This window comes from Lipophrys pholis, assembly GCF_963383615.2.
Source record: "Lipophrys pholis genome assembly, chromosome: 14".
Classification (NCBI taxonomy): domain Eukaryota; kingdom Metazoa; phylum Chordata; class Actinopteri; order Blenniiformes; family Blenniidae; genus Lipophrys; species Lipophrys pholis.
In genome coordinates, this window is record NC_137633.1 from 5,375,601 (window position 1) to 5,392,953 (window position 17,353).

The window sequence follows — 17,353 nt, forward strand, 5'->3', positions numbered from 1 at the left end:
AACGACACACTAACAGGGTGTCTTTATAGAGTGCCAACGCAAGACTTCCACAAAAAGTGTCGCCGACTCTCGGTAATACGAGATGACACAGGTGAGCGTCGCAATAAAAGTCGCAGAACGTTCAGACTTGAATGCTGCGCCGTGGCACCGAGTCGCACTCAGATTTGAGAATTTACTCCGATTTTGAGATTACGTAATTATTGACATCCATTCATTCATCCAGTTTACTGCTGCAGGGGGAGCTGGAGGTTATACGTGACGGCATTGGGACAAAAAGTAGGTGACAGGACAGAAAATCATCCACACCTACTACCAGTGTGGAGTAACCAGTTAACCTAACAAGCAATTCTTCAAATGGTGGAAGAAGGTTAAAAAAAAAAGAAGAAAAGAAACCTGCAAGCAAAATCAAACCAGGGTCTTTTGGCCCAAAAAAACAAAAAAAAAAAAAGCCACCAAAGCACAGGGAGAACATGCAAAACGCTGGATTCCACATCTGGAATTGAACCCAGGTGATGTTTTTGAGTTTGCTAAAGCAGTAATTTACCTTTACATAGAGTGCTGAATCCAGGTAACTCAGCATTAACACCATCTCAGTTTGTTCTCATTGCCTTGAGCTCCTTCAATGTATTTAACCCCCCCCCCCTATTTTGTTCGAGGTAAAATGACGTTTTTCCGGTACTATAAAAACCTCTCTTTTTAGTTTATTTTGTTTTTGTCTGAAGCGTGGTCTCAGAGAGGAGAGCGTTCATTGTTAGGTTCGTAGCCATTCATCTGGCCAGTGTATGAATGAACACACTCGCACGTACATATACATACATACACAGCAGCGATATAATGATTTTTCAGTAATAAGATCCCGGGCTTCACTACAACAGCTCCACCACTGAGAGAGAGAGAGGGGGGGGGGGGGGGGGGGGGGTCTTTGAAACCAAACACTAACAAGCCAACTATCACCTCCACCAGAGTTGCCCATGCTGCAGGCTAAACCCAGATTTGGATTGATCTGGAGAAGGGTGTATACGCTCGAGTATACGTGTGGGTGGTGGGGGTTTGGGTGGGGGTGGGGATCAGGAGGGGCAGTGTGGACTCGTATCCTCCTGTCCAGCATATATAAGTATGTAAGCCAAGACACTGCTGATTTTCAACCAAGTCATGAGGAAGGACAAGTGAAGATTGTTATTTTTATTTTTATTTTTTTCACCCAAACTTTGGACTGAACTATTTGTAGATACCGAGACAGAAAGCCCCTTTCTGGACTTTTTATCTCAACTCTCCCATCCTTTGGGTGGTGCTTCACTTGACAGCTGACTTCTAATCTAAAACTCAGAGGAAGCTGAACACTGTCAAACCACAGGTAAGAACTCGGCCAACTTAACAGCTTTGGAAAAAAAAAAAAAAACACTTCTTCCCCCACGAGAAGCCAAGGGTTTCCCAATTGCCTTGTGCAGAGGAGGTGAAAAGACCTAACATCCGTCTAAAAATCCTCTCCGCTCCTTTTTTAGTCTAGTGCACACTCAGCATGAGCCAGCCTCGAGCAATCAAGAAAAAAAAAAACTAAACCTGGGAAGTCACCTGGAATAGATCACAATGAGCGTTTTCTTGTTCATTTTTTTACGAAGGCGGTTCACAAATTAAAAGCGGAAACACTCGCAGGCTCTCCAGCTCATTTAATGAAGTTTAAATTGGCCTTATTGCAGCAGCGTGAAGAAGGTGATGTACCATTTAACATCTCTGGTTCCTTTTAGGGCGTCGTTAAATTACTCCAAAGTTTGGATTACGTGGGAGGGCGGCGGTTTGTGACTGCCTTAAAAAGCGAGGGCTGTTACATGGCCGCACGTGAGCCAGAGAAAGTGCACGTCTGCAGCCCCAGAGCACCACGAGACACTGCGACGCAAATCAATGATCAAATGATTAAAGCCAATAACAGCAAAATGTGATTTCACCTGAACACATATAGAAGATATCAAAGGTGCTGGTGGACAATGTTTAGACTTTATCTGAGGTAAGATAACTTCAATTTCCCATTCGGTCAGCAAATGTACACTATTATTGTTATAATTGATATTGTTGTTATTATTGTTGTTATGAATATTGTGCTGATTAATAATAATCTTATATTTTTTATTATTTTTTCCCCTCATGTTATTAATAATGACATTATTGTTTAATTGTCTTTCATTAAAAAAATTCATTAAGAATAAAATTTAAAATAAAAATAAAGATATACTATACTAAAGGAGTTTGATTCCGTTAAAAATAATCCATAATAAAAGTAATTTACATCACATTCAGTTTTAAAGGTTGCTTTGATTGTGGGCTTCACCTCATCCGGTTCCTTTAGTCTCCCTCTTTGACAAGAAGCCGCAGGTTACCTGCTGGTGTTTCGGGTTCAGGTCCAGCCGGGCCGGGCCGGGCCGGGCCGGGCCGGGCCGGGGAATCACAGCTCACCGTGTCCAGACTCCTGGTTCAGGCCGCTCTTAGTGAACGGTCTTCACTTTGCTTTGCTTGACCGTCGCCTCCAGGCTGCACTTTCGTATTCACGCTCAATTTTAAATCAGCACAGTGAAAAGCAGCTCGGCAGTTCTTACTGAACTTCATGAGGCAGAAATAGAAATTTAAATGACATATTCTCTAATTCAGGTGTGATGAAATCAGCCTGAAATATATGTATTTTTTTTTTTTAAAAGTCTCTTTTCTCATTTGAAATGCTCAAGCAGGCACCTACTGAAAGCAAAAGAAGGTCAAATAAATCTGTTTAAATCAACAAAAGAAACCACTGACGAAAGAGGAAGATGAAAAAAAAATCTATGAAATATAAAAGTCAATCTAAAAGTCCATGAAGGTGAGCAGCACGACTATGTTTAATAAGTTGATTCTGCTTTTTAACCATGTAGGATGTCGGAGATTCCTCTGTTCCCTCGCCTGTCCTCCCTCTTGCTCTGCATCCTGGGTATGACCCTGGTGACGTCCGGCTTCCCTCGGCCTCGCCCGCCTCTCAGGTGGGCGTTTTTTTTTTTTGTTCTCCACATCTCTTTATAGGTCCAGGACGGGCTATTCATAGCCCCATTTATTCGCAACTTAGATATGACGAATAACAAAAATGTGACTTACACTATTTTAATGCCCTAATTCCAAAATGCCATTGTTACGTGGAACGTCACCTCTTGCAGAAATCCTCACGATTCAGACGGACCGGAGCGAGACGACTGGGACGTCCGGTTCCCCTCCGTGTCTCTGCGCGATTGGAGCGTCCACATGATGTCGGCGCCCGCCGACAGCAAGGCCCGGCTGAGGAGCGAGGCGTGGCTTTTCGCCCCGGAGACGGCAGGAGTGAGGCAAGTTTTGCGACGTCTGAAAAGGCGGGAAGGAACCAAATTAAACAGAATTTTTTTAACCAACGTTTTGACTCCTCCTGCAAGCAAAAACGTAACTAACTTACTCTCAGGTAACTAATCGAGGTCCACCGTTTTCAGCCTCTTAAAGGGGAACAGACCATGTTTCATTTTGATATTTCCTAACACGTGTATAATAATGCTAACTAGAAAATTTAAGACACATTTTTCTTTGCGTGCGAAATCCCGTTCACTTTGACTGGCAGATCAGTTTTGCAGTTTTTGCTCATCTTTGTGGAAACAGTTTTCCAAATCCTTAACAAGCGCCATCGCACACTAGCCCCAAAACTTCGGCACATTTTGAAGTGCTTTTTGTGTACATTAAATGTATGTATGTATTTAAACGGGCGCCTAAATAGTAATATTTGCTCCTTAAAGAGGCAGGCACACGAAATTAAAATATGGTAAAAGCAGCATAATTGGCTTAAACACATGAAGTAACTGAGGAAAAATAAACAAAGCTTTCAGACTGTCCAAACACAGTTTTTATTTTCATCAAATATTTGAGGCTCAGCAGCACATAATGTAAAATGTAAAATATTGTCACAGTTATGTTGTTTTTACGTTATTATTGTTTTTAATATTTATCATTAATGCCTGTATTCCTGTTATTCTATTTATTACTGTCGACTTGCTGCTGCAACAATGCCAATTTCCCTAATTGTGGGACAAATAAAGGATTACCTTATCACCTTTAGGTAGATCAAACCAAACAAATTGCATACTATTTCATTTTCGAGTAATAATCCCAGATAATAGGTTATTTTCATGAGGCTTTATGGTGGAAAATAAACTGACCTGAACCCCCTTTAAGTGACCGCATCTCAGAATAACATCATTAATAGCAACTCACACACAAAGTTGCTCAAATTAAAGGTATGTAATCCCCATGGAAAAAAACATAAACGATCCTCTTTTATAACTGCGTCTTAAAAAAATTATATGATTTATGTATTTTTGCTAACTGAAGCCGGGAAAGTGGAAAATAGGTCCCTTTCAAATAATTCAAAACTGCACAGTGAAACTCCTTAGGGGAGTTAATCCCCCCAAAAATACATAAACAATAACCTTAGGTCACGGTAAAGTGATTCAATTACAAAAGAATCACAAAATCTGTCATTTTCAGGTGAAATAATCGGAGTAAAATGACAAAACGTAACATCTTGCCGCAGTAACTGGAGCCCATTAAATTTTGCAATAGGAAGTGTATAAGCAGTTTCATTCTAAGATCATTTCAAAGCATATTTTTGAATATACTTACGGCCAAAACCATAAACGAAGTCATTTTTATCACAGCAACACAGCTAAATATTGAACAAGCGATCCCAATGGGTGCTGATCTCAAGGACAAAGACAGAAGCGAGAATGTAGGACGTGTTTCCATTATTATTAAAAATGTAATGGAAAGTGTGGCCGCACATGACTCATATTTAAGGAGTAACAAGCGTGCATGGTGAGTGCTGTGTATCTCACCAGCATGTTGAAGCGCTCGGTGTGTTTCCTGCTATCTCCAGCGTGGAGGGGCCGTGGTCTTCTCAAGCAGCCGCGGCGATGAAGAGGAACATCGGCGTCGCTGACGACGCTGCCTTCAGGGAAAAGAGTAAACTTCTCACTTCTATGGAGAGACAGAAGTGGCTCAACACCTACATGCAGAAACTACTGGTGGTTAATTCTTCGCGATAACTGAGTCTGTTCGACTTTTAGACCACGAAATCGCTACCAACTCTCAAAAAAAAAAAAAAAACCTCATATTTCTCATAAATTTCTTCATTTATTTAGATGCTATTTCAATCAGTTCTGATCCATGAATGTTTTCTTGTGTTTTGCTGAACAACATTTTGTGTGATCCAATTAGATGAAATGTTATTTTCAATGTCTGCCACTTGTGATTAGATTGATATTTCATAGCTCTGACGCCAAATAAAAATTTGTTGTATGTAATTCAATTTCTCTGAAGATCCAAAACATTTTTATTACAGCCCTGTACAAAGTATGGAAAAAGTTTTTTTTCCACATCAACCATGTGTTTTCTTTCTGCCCCTTTATCAAAGGCAACATTATCAAGAAAACACACATTAAAACTGACATTTTGTATTAATTTTCAAAATGTAAATAAAGTATAACAGCCAGACATGCCGTGTGTGTGTGTGTGTGTGTGTGTGTGTGTGTGTGTGTGTGTGTGTGTGTGTGTGTGTGTGTGTGTGTGTGTGTGTGTGTGTGTGTGTGTGTGTGTGTGTGTGTGTGTGTGTGTGTGTGTGTGTGTGCGTGCGTGTGTGTGTGTTCCGTCTTGCATCAGTGTTGTGAATTACTAAAAGTAATTCTTATTTCAGATAATGTCACAGCGACACCCGACGCTGTTTATTTACCGCAGGCCGGAACAACCACATGGGTCAGCCAGGGGTTCGGGTTTGGGAACTTATCCTGCATTCAATCTGAACACTGACGACATGTGGAGGGCGTGTCCGCCTTTACGCAGAGTCAGCTGCGACCTAAAGACAGATGAATGAATGAATGTTGGTTTGTTTTATCAGGAATGACCGTTTTACTTTGCAGTTTTACAACTGATGTTTCAAATGGTACAGTACGGTTTACTATTTTATACTGCTGATGACCTTTAACCCCGAATAAAGGCTCAAGGAGGCCATAGTGAATGAGATAATAGTTCTTCACTATCACAGAGTTACACACATGGTAACATTGTTAAGCTTGACACAACAGAATGTCCAATGTTCTTGACTAAAATAAGTCATAACATTCTCACATCAGCTCAAGTTCAAAGTCACTTCAATCAGCTATATTTTTTTAAACTATTCTCATAGTTAAACTTCAGCAATTCCTCCTCACCATGTTTGAATACTGAAATATATTGAACTTCTGCCATGTACAAGTAATTGTCTGATGTAGGGGGTCTCAAATGAAGTGGCCGATGAGCGTGAATAAACAGTAAACAGCGACACCTGCTGGGCTAAGGTGCACACCACCACAAAAGTCAACTGGGTGCGTATCAATTAAAAATTAGTAACATAAATAAAATCGATTAAAGGCAGGTGAAGGAATAGTAAGCCCATCGAATAGAACTAACACAGCAAAACTAATCACCTGAATTAAATAATATATCAAAAAGTGATTAGCATTGATTAGCGATTAGCATCGTGACACGAGAAGCAGACACTTGATCAATAAGCATTATCGTGAAACGGACCCGTGGATTACTTACAAATTTACACAAGAACGTAGAACAATTGAAGTAAAATCAGGCATTGCAGCTACAAAAGATATATAGATAGCACAACTCGAGGAAACTGATCCTGATGGTTGTAGCGTGGTTATTCCTCCAGCCAGCAGGTGGCGCACGAACATAGAACTTAAACAAAAGAATACATTTTTACTCAAAATGTGTTCGTATTTATTACAATAAACTAAAACGAAAGAATTCTTTTTTTTTTTAGACAAAATTGGTTTTTATTTTTGTTTTTAAATCAGAAATGTAAAAGAAAAAAAATGACGGGTGCAGATCTCTGGGCAGAAATATCCATGCTTATAATTTTTACAAATCAACCAAAATAAAACTGTTTCAACACCATCTGTTGTTAAATTCCTACTGTACACATTCATCCATTACACTGCATTTTAATAGAGGAAAGAAAATGTATTAAAAACGTACCAAGTTGCATTGTATTTTTCACATAAAGTGGCTTCTGAGCCAGAAGTTTGACTATTCAAGCTTATGATGCAAGAGTTCAACATTTGGGTGTATGGAAAGTAACTATGCTCAAGAAAACTGTAGCTGTTATTCTCTTATTTTAATAGTTTGTGACCAAGACAATTAGTGGCTTACAGCTCGTATACCATCTGTTTTTTTTTCTACACACAGGCATTTTGCCAATACATTATTAGAAGATACACTTTGTTTCCTCCACTTCATTAAATACCTACAGCAGCATGCCTACACAAACCTGAAAAAAGAAACAGTTCAACAACCAGGTCTCATCCTCACAAATATTAGGGATACATTTGTAATTTAACTGTAAACGCTAAAATAATTAGCATTTACAGTTCTAATTCATGCAACAGCACAGCTGTTCGTGATCATTCTTTCCAGAAGCTCATTTCCTGCAATAGAAGATCCAAGCTTTTGGTGCAGCTTTCACACAGAAATAGTGAGTTTGCTAACCGCCTATGAAAAGATGCAACTTTTTTTTGGTCCTATTTTGGAGCTACTGTATACACATTGCATCAATAAATTATTTGTGTGTATTGTGATTGCCTTATACATTTGTCTTGCATTCTCATACAAAGCATTTGCAAACTTCACAGTTTAAACACCAGAGAAACAAACATTGAAGGTCAAGTGGACTAAATAATTACAAAACTGAAAACACACAAGGTTCATGGGGGGATCAACACCAGCTCATCCAGTCTGCCAATCATCTCCTGGAGCTGCCCCCTGTTGGCGAGCCTCTGCCTGTTCCTCCTCTCTAGGAGCTGAGCCTCCAAGCGGCGCAGCGTCTCTGCAGCATGAGGCGCAGGGAGGAGGTCCGGAGACTGGGACGAGCCGGGGGGTCCCTCTGCTGGACAGCCGCCGCGTCTCACAGGCCTCTTGGTCTGGAGCCTGGCCCGACAGACCCGAGTCGGGGCGGACAAGTCGAGGAGGGAGGAGGCGAGGGGAGGAAGGGAGCAGTCTCCAATGTTCTTTCCTCTAACAGCCCCACTGTCACTCCACTGTTCTTCCTGAGTGAAAAAAGGTGGAATACAGTTTATACTCGGGTTCTCAGTCAACATTTGATTTTAAAAAGAAATAATCCTGCAGCAGTATAGTGTGTATTTATGAATTTGAGAGCACTATTATTATTTACTCATCAATCATCTCTGATGATGACATGATCCATCAGGATCTAACAGCAGATTACGCAGGGCGGGCATCCATCCATCCATCTTCTCTGGCTTATCCGTTTCCGGGTCGCAGGGGTGGCAGCCCAAGGACTGATCACATAGCACCGATTAAGAACCTTTCCTGCAGGTGGTGAGCTCACTGGAAGGTGGCGCCCGGCATGGGACACGAACCCACTACCTTGAGAGTATGAGTCTCATGCTCTACCACCGGGGGCTTACGCGGGGAAGTTTTATTTATTTCAAAGTCACACAGAAGCAGTTTATTAACTACACAGCAGCTGTCCTCCGTCCCAACCTTCAGCTGTCACTTTCATAGCTGCTTGACAGCCGTGGATGAGACTTTGCAAGTTTAAATCGAAGTTGTTGGTATTCAGAAAAGCACAGGGGGCGTGAGAGTCGATATACTCGCCTCAGAGTAAGTATTGCATCTGTTCATTGAAGGAACCCAAGCTCATGCAACCCTGATTTTAATAGGTGAGGCAGGTATGAATGGATTGGTGCGCTTGTTTACAGTTAATTCAGTTCATAAACATAAATATAGTACAACTTAGTTCTAAGAGGGGAATGTCAGAATGCTTTATTTGGAGTGACATCCCAAAAATCCCTCAGTAATTTAGAAAATAATCAAAACACAATCAGCCAACACTTTAGCAGAAGTGAACTTGGACACAAATCCACCAGTTCTCTGGATTATAGGCTGCGTAAGTGTAGTCTGAAGAACATAATGTTACTGAACAAAAAAATAGTGATTACAAGTACATTGGAACATAAAGCATATGATCAGTGGCTCCTGTCTAAATCCAGCAGGTTAATTGGAAAAACTCCAGAAATGTCCAAAAGACTGCTCAGGAATATTAACATCAGTGGCACTTTCTTACAATTTAACGACCTACAATTAGATGTTTTGTAACGTCTCTTTGTAGATGGATTGGAAATACAAACACAAACAGATATGTTGATATTTTACTGCGTTTTTTTTTTTTTATTTATTTCATGTGTGCGTGTGTGTTACCTGTGCCGTGTGCAGTCTCAGTAGCACGTCTTCCAGTTTCTCCAGCCCCCGGTTTTGGTGGTGACACACTTGTGGACTCCCATCAAATGCGACTGGAGGCTTCTGAACCACTGACTCTGTCAGATGGCAGTCCATCACACTGTCCTATGTAAACACACACACACACACACAGGCACATTTACTTGTGGAGAAAACGGTGTAGGATTGAGAAATGCGGTAGTTTGGGGAGATTTGGAATAATAGTGTCGAAACGGGTCAGAACACACAGACACTTTCTGTTGCAGATTTTCTTTTTCAAAACTTTACAATTCGCTTTGCTGCCTCTGCACGGGAGACACTGACTCGTATCAAAGAGATTATCAAGGCTTGAGACACTGTGGCTTTCTGAAGAAGTGTTGTGTTCTTGAACGCACCATCCACGTCCAGAAGACTGCCTCCACCTGTTTCCAGTTCACATACGCCTCCAAGAGATCACACAGCTGCCGGATACAAACACAATCCTGCAACAAAGAGAGAAAAGACCATTTCAAGGACATTCGTCACTCTGCTGAAGGATGTAAAAGCTTACATATTGTATTTAATTATGAAATGTGACTTTGCAGATTTGTGTTGCAAGTCAAGCATGTCCAACCAAATTCATGGTATGTTTTGGTTTTTTTCCACGTAATTCATGCTTTTATCAAAACAAGCCCACACTTACCTGCTTCAGCACCTCGGAGCTTGCACCAGGAGAAAAAGAGGCATCGCAGGGAGTACTAGCAGAAAGAACCTGAGCACAAGTTAATGTCTTTTTATTTATTTTTTTAGTGACAGTGAGTATCACAACGTATTCAGGGCATGTTGTCATTGATTTTCTCCTTTCTGGTCACTGTTGCATAAATATGTATAAAGCCATAACTCATTGACAGATTGGCCAGAAAAGCAGAGACAAACTGAAGATTCATAATGACATCAAAAACTTACAGTAATACTTAAGAAGAGTCAGATATTGAAAGTGTAAGTTATCTCGAAAAAATGGGCAGGAAAGTGTATTATTGTTTAATATTACTGCAGCCACAAAATCTAAATTAATCCAAAGAGTTTGCTCGCAAAAAGATTTATTTTATAAGGTGTGATAACAACATAAATGCCTTCTCCCGTGTGTCAATCAAATACCATGTTGTGCCATGCTTGAATATTTCTTTCTGACTCAAACACATTCTGTAACTGAAGCAGCATAATATTCAATTAGTTTCTTTATCACCAAGTTGTTAGCCCATATAGACAGGAGAGGATTTTCTTACAGCGTGAAGCGCTCCAGTTCGCTCTTGCAGCATCGCCAGCAGTGTCCGTCCGTGATGTCTCAAACTCCCGGTGAGCCAATGAAGTCTCCTCAGGCAGGCAGAGTCAAACTGGAGCTCGCTGGACGGATGAGGGTCCTGCTAAACACACAGTGGCATCACGGATATACACAAATAAATAAATTCACAGTACAAGATTTAGCAGCATATAGAATTTCTAGCACATCCAGTGTTACTTACAGGGAGAGACACGAGTAGTGTTGTGTCCAGTTTTTGCACACGCCGAGTGACCAGTTTCTCCAGCGTTCCTGCGGCGAGCAGCCAGCCCAGTGCCAGGAGGAGATCCCTGCTGGAGAAACTCCTGCTCTCGTCTCCTTCTCCCTCTTCCCCACGCATCCAGTCAGCATGGTAACCAGTCTGCCATAGGCCCACTGCAACCAGCTTCCTGCGATCTGATATACAAAGAAATAAATAAAATTCAACCGCGTTGTGCGTCCACAATTAATCGCAGTTAGGCCTTTGAGAGACAATGGCACAGCAAAGTCAGGTGGGAAGAACAGGGTGGTTTTATTCTTAAGGAAGGAAGAGAGCAAAAAATTATTGATAGTGCAAGGACAAGCCGGAAAACATTCAAATAGTACAGACACTGTGGAAAGAGTTTGCAATGTTCTGTTGGACTTTCTCACATAAGAATGTATTTGTCAAGAAAAGAAGAAATGGTGAATAGAAAATCTGTAAAAAGACTTAATGACCTTGAGGTAAATCATTTGCTTGTTTTTTTTTTAACACCGAGGTAGATGTCATTGATCTCATGCTGCGTTAATCGGATATTACCCATTCAAAAGGAAAATATTACAAATTTTGTCTAAACATATGAAGTTTAAGAAAATTGACAAAGTACAAGCCGCTTTCCTAACTCAAAGGAGCTCTTTTTTTGGTTTTTACCTTTGAATATAGCTGTTTTATAGCTGTCGTAGTCCTCTCGGAAAGTGCCAACAGATGAAAACAATGTGATGTGGCCTTGAAAGCCTCTCAGTCACAACTGCTGCTGTTAAATGAGCTACTCATACAAAATCGAAGCAGGGTGATGCAGAAACATTTAGGATGGAGAGAAAAGCTTGATTTCATCCTTAATTCGAGGCCACTTAGCTCTACTGCACCGCTTTTTTCAAATAGGCTTGATGTTATTATGTAGTCACAGAATGCTGTAAAACTGTGGCTCCCTACCCTATTTTCTCCTGGAGCCCCTGGTCTCAGATTACCATGTAAAAGAGCTGTGCAATCCCACTCAAATCCCCATTTCCGCCCACATTATAGTGAGCAACACAAGCTTTGACATCTTCAGCATCAGTACCACAATAAACAATACAAGCTGCCTTGTTTCAGGTTTCATTGACCTCCTCCAAGTCTTGTGTTGACTTCAGGAGTAACAACACCAGCAGTCAGAAGGATGCTGGAGAGAAGCTGCCAAAACGGATCCTCCTAAATAAAACAAAACAAAAGAAGAGCAAACACGTGGTGACACTGGATCAGGCTCGGTCTTCAATGTTTACCCTCATCAAATCCACGTGCAATAACTGGGAGGATAACAACAATGAAATTACTCAATATTCAAATTAGAGACGAGATTCAACCGTTTGAGCCCAAGCAGAAGCAACCTGTGACCAACACAACACACCTCGCCTCTGCCTGCGAATTTAGCCCGTCTGAAAGTCTCCGGCGCGGGTATGGCGTCCAGCCCGGCGGCCGCCAGGAGCCTGCAGAGAGCTCCGATCACCTGTTTCACCTCCACACTGCTAGATTTATTCCGCTTCATGATGGCTGTCAAATTACGTCCACTAAACGCTTGTTCGGGTTGTTGTACGTAGATATTTATGCCGGAACCGTTGATACTTCGCGGCAAAACCAGCAACTTCCGGGTAACGAAGCCGCTGTCAAGGAAGCGGGCGAAGGGATTTTGATTGACATTTTTATCAGCCAATAAGAGTCATGACTTGACACCACGTGGTTTTTAGGTCAATTCCTTTTCAATCGATCTTCGACTGCTCATAGACGAACATTTTTCCACATTTTTAGAAATTGAAAATAAATGTCCCTTTTGTAACAACGAAAATGAATCCTTATGTCAATTATTTTTTGAGGATTCATTTTCAACTACCCTATGGGTTAAAATTAAGAATTATATACTGTGTAAAACTAAAAATCATCTTAAAATTTATTGTAAAAGTGTAATTGCATATTGTGATTACAACAATAAAGACACGGAATTCCTAGTTACTTAAATAATTCTAATTCGAAAATTTCACATTCACAAATGCAGATTGGCAAAGGTAAACCCAAATTTTGTTAAGTTCTATATTGAATTTAAAGAACACATTAAAACAAGAAGTAATATACGTATATACCAAATAAAAGCAATAAAACTATTGAGATGTTTAAAGAAATATTCCAAAAGGAATAATGAGACCGTTGCTCACCTGGTCCCTTTTGTATCGGAATTATATTCTTCCTGTTAAAAATATTTGTCATTCTCATTTATTATAGTTAAAAACGTATAATTACTAGAGCTTAAGATTATATGAAGGTATTATTTGTGAGCAATTTCTATTACATTTGTTTGTTTTAGTTGTGTTGAGTGTTTGATTGCATTGTTTGGATGTTCCCTCTTTGTGCAATAAAGTTCCGAAAAAAAATCAAATTTAATAAATAAATAAATAAATAAATAAATAAATAAATAAATAAATAAATAAATAAATAAATAAATAAATAAATAATACTACTACTAATATTAATACTTTGCCTTTTTAGATTTATTCATTAATTTTTTTTATTTATTATTCCGCTTGACTCATTCTCTTATTTCTTTTCTTTATTATTTTCAAACAATCTTTTTGTTTGGTGGTTGTATGGCTGTTTGTGATGTGGACATTTTATTCTGTTCAAATAAAACAAAAACTCAGAAAGTGTTTTTCAAGTGCTCATAGACAAACTATATTGTTAAGTAAAATTGTGTGCGTACAGAAAATAAAACTACAACAAAAGTCATTGCATAGTTACATGATTACCTGTTACAACATCATTGACACTTTGTCAGCAAGAATCATATTAATAATAATAATAATAACTTTGACTGGGAATCTGAGAAAAAAAAACATCTCTATCAGGGGTGTCAAATATCAGGCATGTGCACCAAAACCAGCCTGCATTAGGGTCCAATCCAGCCCAGGAAAAACACCAGACGAACTACAAAAATTGCAAAGAAGCCGGCAACTTTTAAAACTGTTAAAGGTTTTTTCAGGAGCAGATGAGACAACCCAAGACTGAGACTCACTAAGATATGCTGCCATGAAAGATAGCAAACTAGCATTACCCCCAGAGCCATGCCGTTAGGGTGAGTTTGTAAAAACATACATTTACAAGGCTGCAAAAACACAACAGCTAAAGGAGTTTTCTGGACATTTCATTGTTCTTTGCTTCAGAAAACATCATTGAATTGACTTCATGTTGGAGTTATAGTAACTCTGTGTGCTTATTTTTTGGTTTTGCAAAAACATACACTTTTTCAGAACTTATTCTAGGAGTTAGGCAGATGTTATAGTGACACGTTGGCAGCAAGAAAGGAAAGAAATTCATTAAGAGCACGAAAAATGCCAAATCTCAATATAGAAATATATTATATATTATATACTTTGTTATATACAATATATTAAATATAAAATATCACCTATTATAATTAATATTACCAAAAATAATTCTTAGAACCACAATTCAAAAATCAATGTTTGATTTCCATTTGCTTGGTTTTCATAAAATTTTTATTCATTATTACTTTTGTCAGATTCAAGGTATTTCTGTGACCATTGTCGGTTTTTCTTTCATTAACAAAGGGATACCAACAATTTTGTCCACATGTGTACGTGTGTATGTTAATAATGAAAACTACAGAAACGTCTGTCAAACAAAAAATAACAGTAATATTGTCTCTATCTATCTATCTATCTATCTAGCTATATACATATATGTCTGTCTGTCTTTCTGTGTATCTATCTATCGATCGATGGATACATCGATCCCGTAATGTAGTTTGTCCATATGGAGTTGCCTTAGATCATATTGTGTGTGACGTCATCGACAGACGCAGGCACGAAGTCCACCTGGGACTAATCTGGTAGCCTGAGCGCATGCGCATGCGCAAGCCCCGCCCCAGATAAATCGAGTACTTCAAAGGCAGGTACATTAAAGCGAGTTACTTCAAAGCCAAGTTTCAGAAGCTCAGCATTGAATTTTTGTTGTTGACAGCAAACGTTTTCTAACTTTAATTACATAGCTATTTCAATTCAAGTCATTTCAACTTTATTTGTATTTCAGCAAATACAACACAGTTATTTCTAGGTGCTTTTTACAGAGATTGTTTTTAAGAGCTGACAAAATCAGCTGTTCAGACCACAACCATGGTAAGTGACATCTCTCAGATTTCAATGAAACTTCTCTCTTTTGTTTCCCTCTCTTTTGTAAGAATGAAACAGCCATTTTCATTGACCTGCTGTTACTATAGCGCTCACTACAGAGCTATACCCATATGTTGTGCTTAGAGGACGACACTTGTATATGTAGTGTACACTTCATAAAATGTGACTTCGTTCTGTGTTAAGAGGGAATGCCAATATCATTAAATTCTCAATATTGCAAAAAATAAAATAAAAAAACAGCCATTGAACTGTTGTTGCTAATGCAGCTCCTCCCTGTCTGACTGAGTGTTATGTACTGTCCCCCAGGTGAAGGCTACTACTGTGAAAGATGCCCTGGTCAAATGGGTGAGTGGCGCACACATGCAGCTGTTACACATGAGACAGAGATGTATGTGTTTGTATGGCAGAGTGCATCAAGAAAGAGCTGTGTAGTAATACTACTTTTTTTTGTTATTTTTGCACACAGGAGGCGAAAACCGGTGACAAAGTGAGCAAAGCCAAGAAAATCAAATTGCATTGCCAGATTCCTTTTATAGAGAAGATGGATTCTTCTCTCTGCAAACTTGTAAACTGCGAGTGAGTTTTATTGTGGCTTTTTCAGTGTGTGGAGGATATGTTGTTTTGCAAATGTGCCGTTCAAATGGATTTACAAGTATAAGTGGGCATCTTCCTGTAAGACTTCCAAACTCACTGCTCTTGCAGCTTGAGCCTGTGATTAATTTGCACTGTATTCTCCACAGGAACCTGTGTCTGTCCACAAATGGCATCACCAAAATATCCAATCTCAATGGAATGAGTGAGTACCCACTGCATGGACACTTGAAACCACACAGACACACGTTCACTGTGTTCGTGGTCTTTGTAATGTGATGTGATGCCTTGTGTCCTTCCAGCGAACTTGAAGATTTTATCCTTGGGGAGAAACAACATCAAGACACTGAGTGGACTGGTGAGTTACTAATGAAACTCATTTTAGTTCCTTTTGTTATTGTCCTCTTTCACACTGTCATTCTTTTTTTTGAACATATTTGTTTTCGAAGTGATTTCCCATATCTGAGCTTTATTGTGAATTATGTCTGTGTGTCTGTGTGTTTGTGTGTGTGTGTGTGTGTGTGTGTGCAGGATGCAGTAGGAGACACACTAGAAGAGCTGTGGATTTCCTTTAACTCCATTGAGAAACTGAAGGGGATCCATGTCCTGAAGAACCTGAAGCTCCTGTACATGTCCAATAACCTGGTCAAGAGCTGGGGTAAGCTACAATCATGAACACAGTCAACATGAGAACATCTGAAACAGACATGTTCTAGTTTTCTACAGCCAAAGTATTGTATAAACCTCTGGTAACTTGTGGTTGGAGTGAATATCATTTTGACTTTTCCACAGTGAAGTCATAAAGCGCTGTTTGTTTTGTATGTTTTGTAGTGGAGTTTGACCGGCTGTCAGACCTCCCGTGCCTACAAAATCTGGTGTTTTCTGGAAATCCTCTGGAGGAGAAGCAGTCGGCAGAAGGAACCTGGATGGCAGAAGCCTCCAGTCGACTTCCGAGCCTGAAGTGGCTTGATGGCATGATATTGCTCCGCCCCCAGCCATCAGAAGACATGGACGTAGATGATAATCCGTCGCCGTAATGGACGCTTCGGTGCAGCAGCCTCACCCCCTGAACACTGGAACCTGGAGACTCGGGGGAACACAGGAACCTAGAGAACCTACTGCTCAAGAGGACCAGTATAAGGCCAGACGGGAACTGGTCACAGGAGAACAGGCCGGACACACAGTGTATAGTATTGTGTATTGTACGGTGTACAGTACAGTGTATGGTAACGTGTACAGTACCATGTATAGTACCATGTATAGTCCCGTGTATAGTACAGTCTCTAGTATCGTTTATAGTACTGTGTATCGTACTGTGTATAGTGTTATGACCCCAAAGAGGGAGGAAACACATTTTAGGACACGGGAGACAAGGGCATGAGTTTTAAACATTTAATTTATTCTCTTTGATTTCTTTTTAGGAGAGCCTCGTCCACCTGTCCAAAAAAGACAAAAACAAACAGGGAACAGGGAAATGGTCCAACCCTGTACAGGGCCGTCGAACCAATACCGACACCAGGCTGAGAAAGAAAGCACAAACCCAGACTAGATCCAGAGGGAAAAATAAAAAGCAAAAACAATACGGCCGAGAGCGCGCCCAGAACACGGCGCCTCCCAGGAAATGACACGAAGGCAATGAATGACGGAGCTAGCGAGCCAGCGACCTGGGGTGCGCGAAGCCCAGCCTATTTATAGGCGGAGCGGAAGTAATTAATT

General features: G+C 40.1%; 3 protein-coding genes across 4 annotated transcripts; 2 read left to right on the forward strand and 1 right to left on the reverse strand.

Moving 5' to 3' along the window:
• Positions 1–2,895: 2,895 nt before the first annotated feature.
• On the forward strand, positions 2,896–5,075 carry pth2 (parathyroid hormone 2; the record flags this gene model as incomplete). The annotated part of the gene is made up of 3 exons (XM_080479825.1): positions 2,896–2,999; positions 3,171–3,335; positions 4,907–5,075. The coding sequence occupies 3 exons, from the start codon at positions 2,896–2,898 to the stop codon at positions 5,073–5,075; spliced, it is 438 nt and encodes a 145-aa protein (XP_080335951.1).
• Positions 5,076–6,839: 1,764 nt separating this feature from the next.
• Positions 6,840–12,507, reverse strand: tedc1 (tubulin epsilon and delta complex 1). Of its 2 annotated transcripts, none has more exons than XM_080480863.1 (8): positions 12,256–12,507; positions 11,975–12,059; positions 10,818–11,029; positions 10,581–10,715; positions 9,998–10,066; positions 9,711–9,797; positions 9,298–9,441; positions 6,840–8,123 (listed from the first exon to the last, which is right to left on the reverse strand). In XM_080480863.1, exons 1-8 carry the CDS (start codon positions 12,391–12,393, stop codon positions 7,782–7,784), a joined length of 1,212 nt encoding a protein of 403 aa, XP_080336989.1. In that variant the 5' UTR covers positions 12,394–12,507; the 3' UTR covers positions 6,840–7,781. The 2 variants fall into 2 exon arrangements, with proteins under 2 accessions (XP_080336989.1, XP_080336988.1); XM_080480862.1 differs by having other exon boundaries at positions 10,581–10,718; positions 12,256–12,492.
• On the forward strand, positions 12,452–16,674 carry LOC308119677 (dynein axonemal light chain 1-like; the record flags this gene model as incomplete). The annotated part of the gene is made up of 7 exons (XM_080479826.1): positions 12,452–12,496; positions 15,353–15,391; positions 15,513–15,622; positions 15,787–15,842; positions 15,940–15,995; positions 16,169–16,295; positions 16,469–16,674. 7 exons carry the CDS (start codon positions 12,452–12,454, stop codon positions 16,672–16,674), a joined length of 639 nt encoding a protein of 212 aa, XP_080335952.1.
• Between the last annotated feature and the right edge of the window lie 679 nt (positions 16,675–17,353).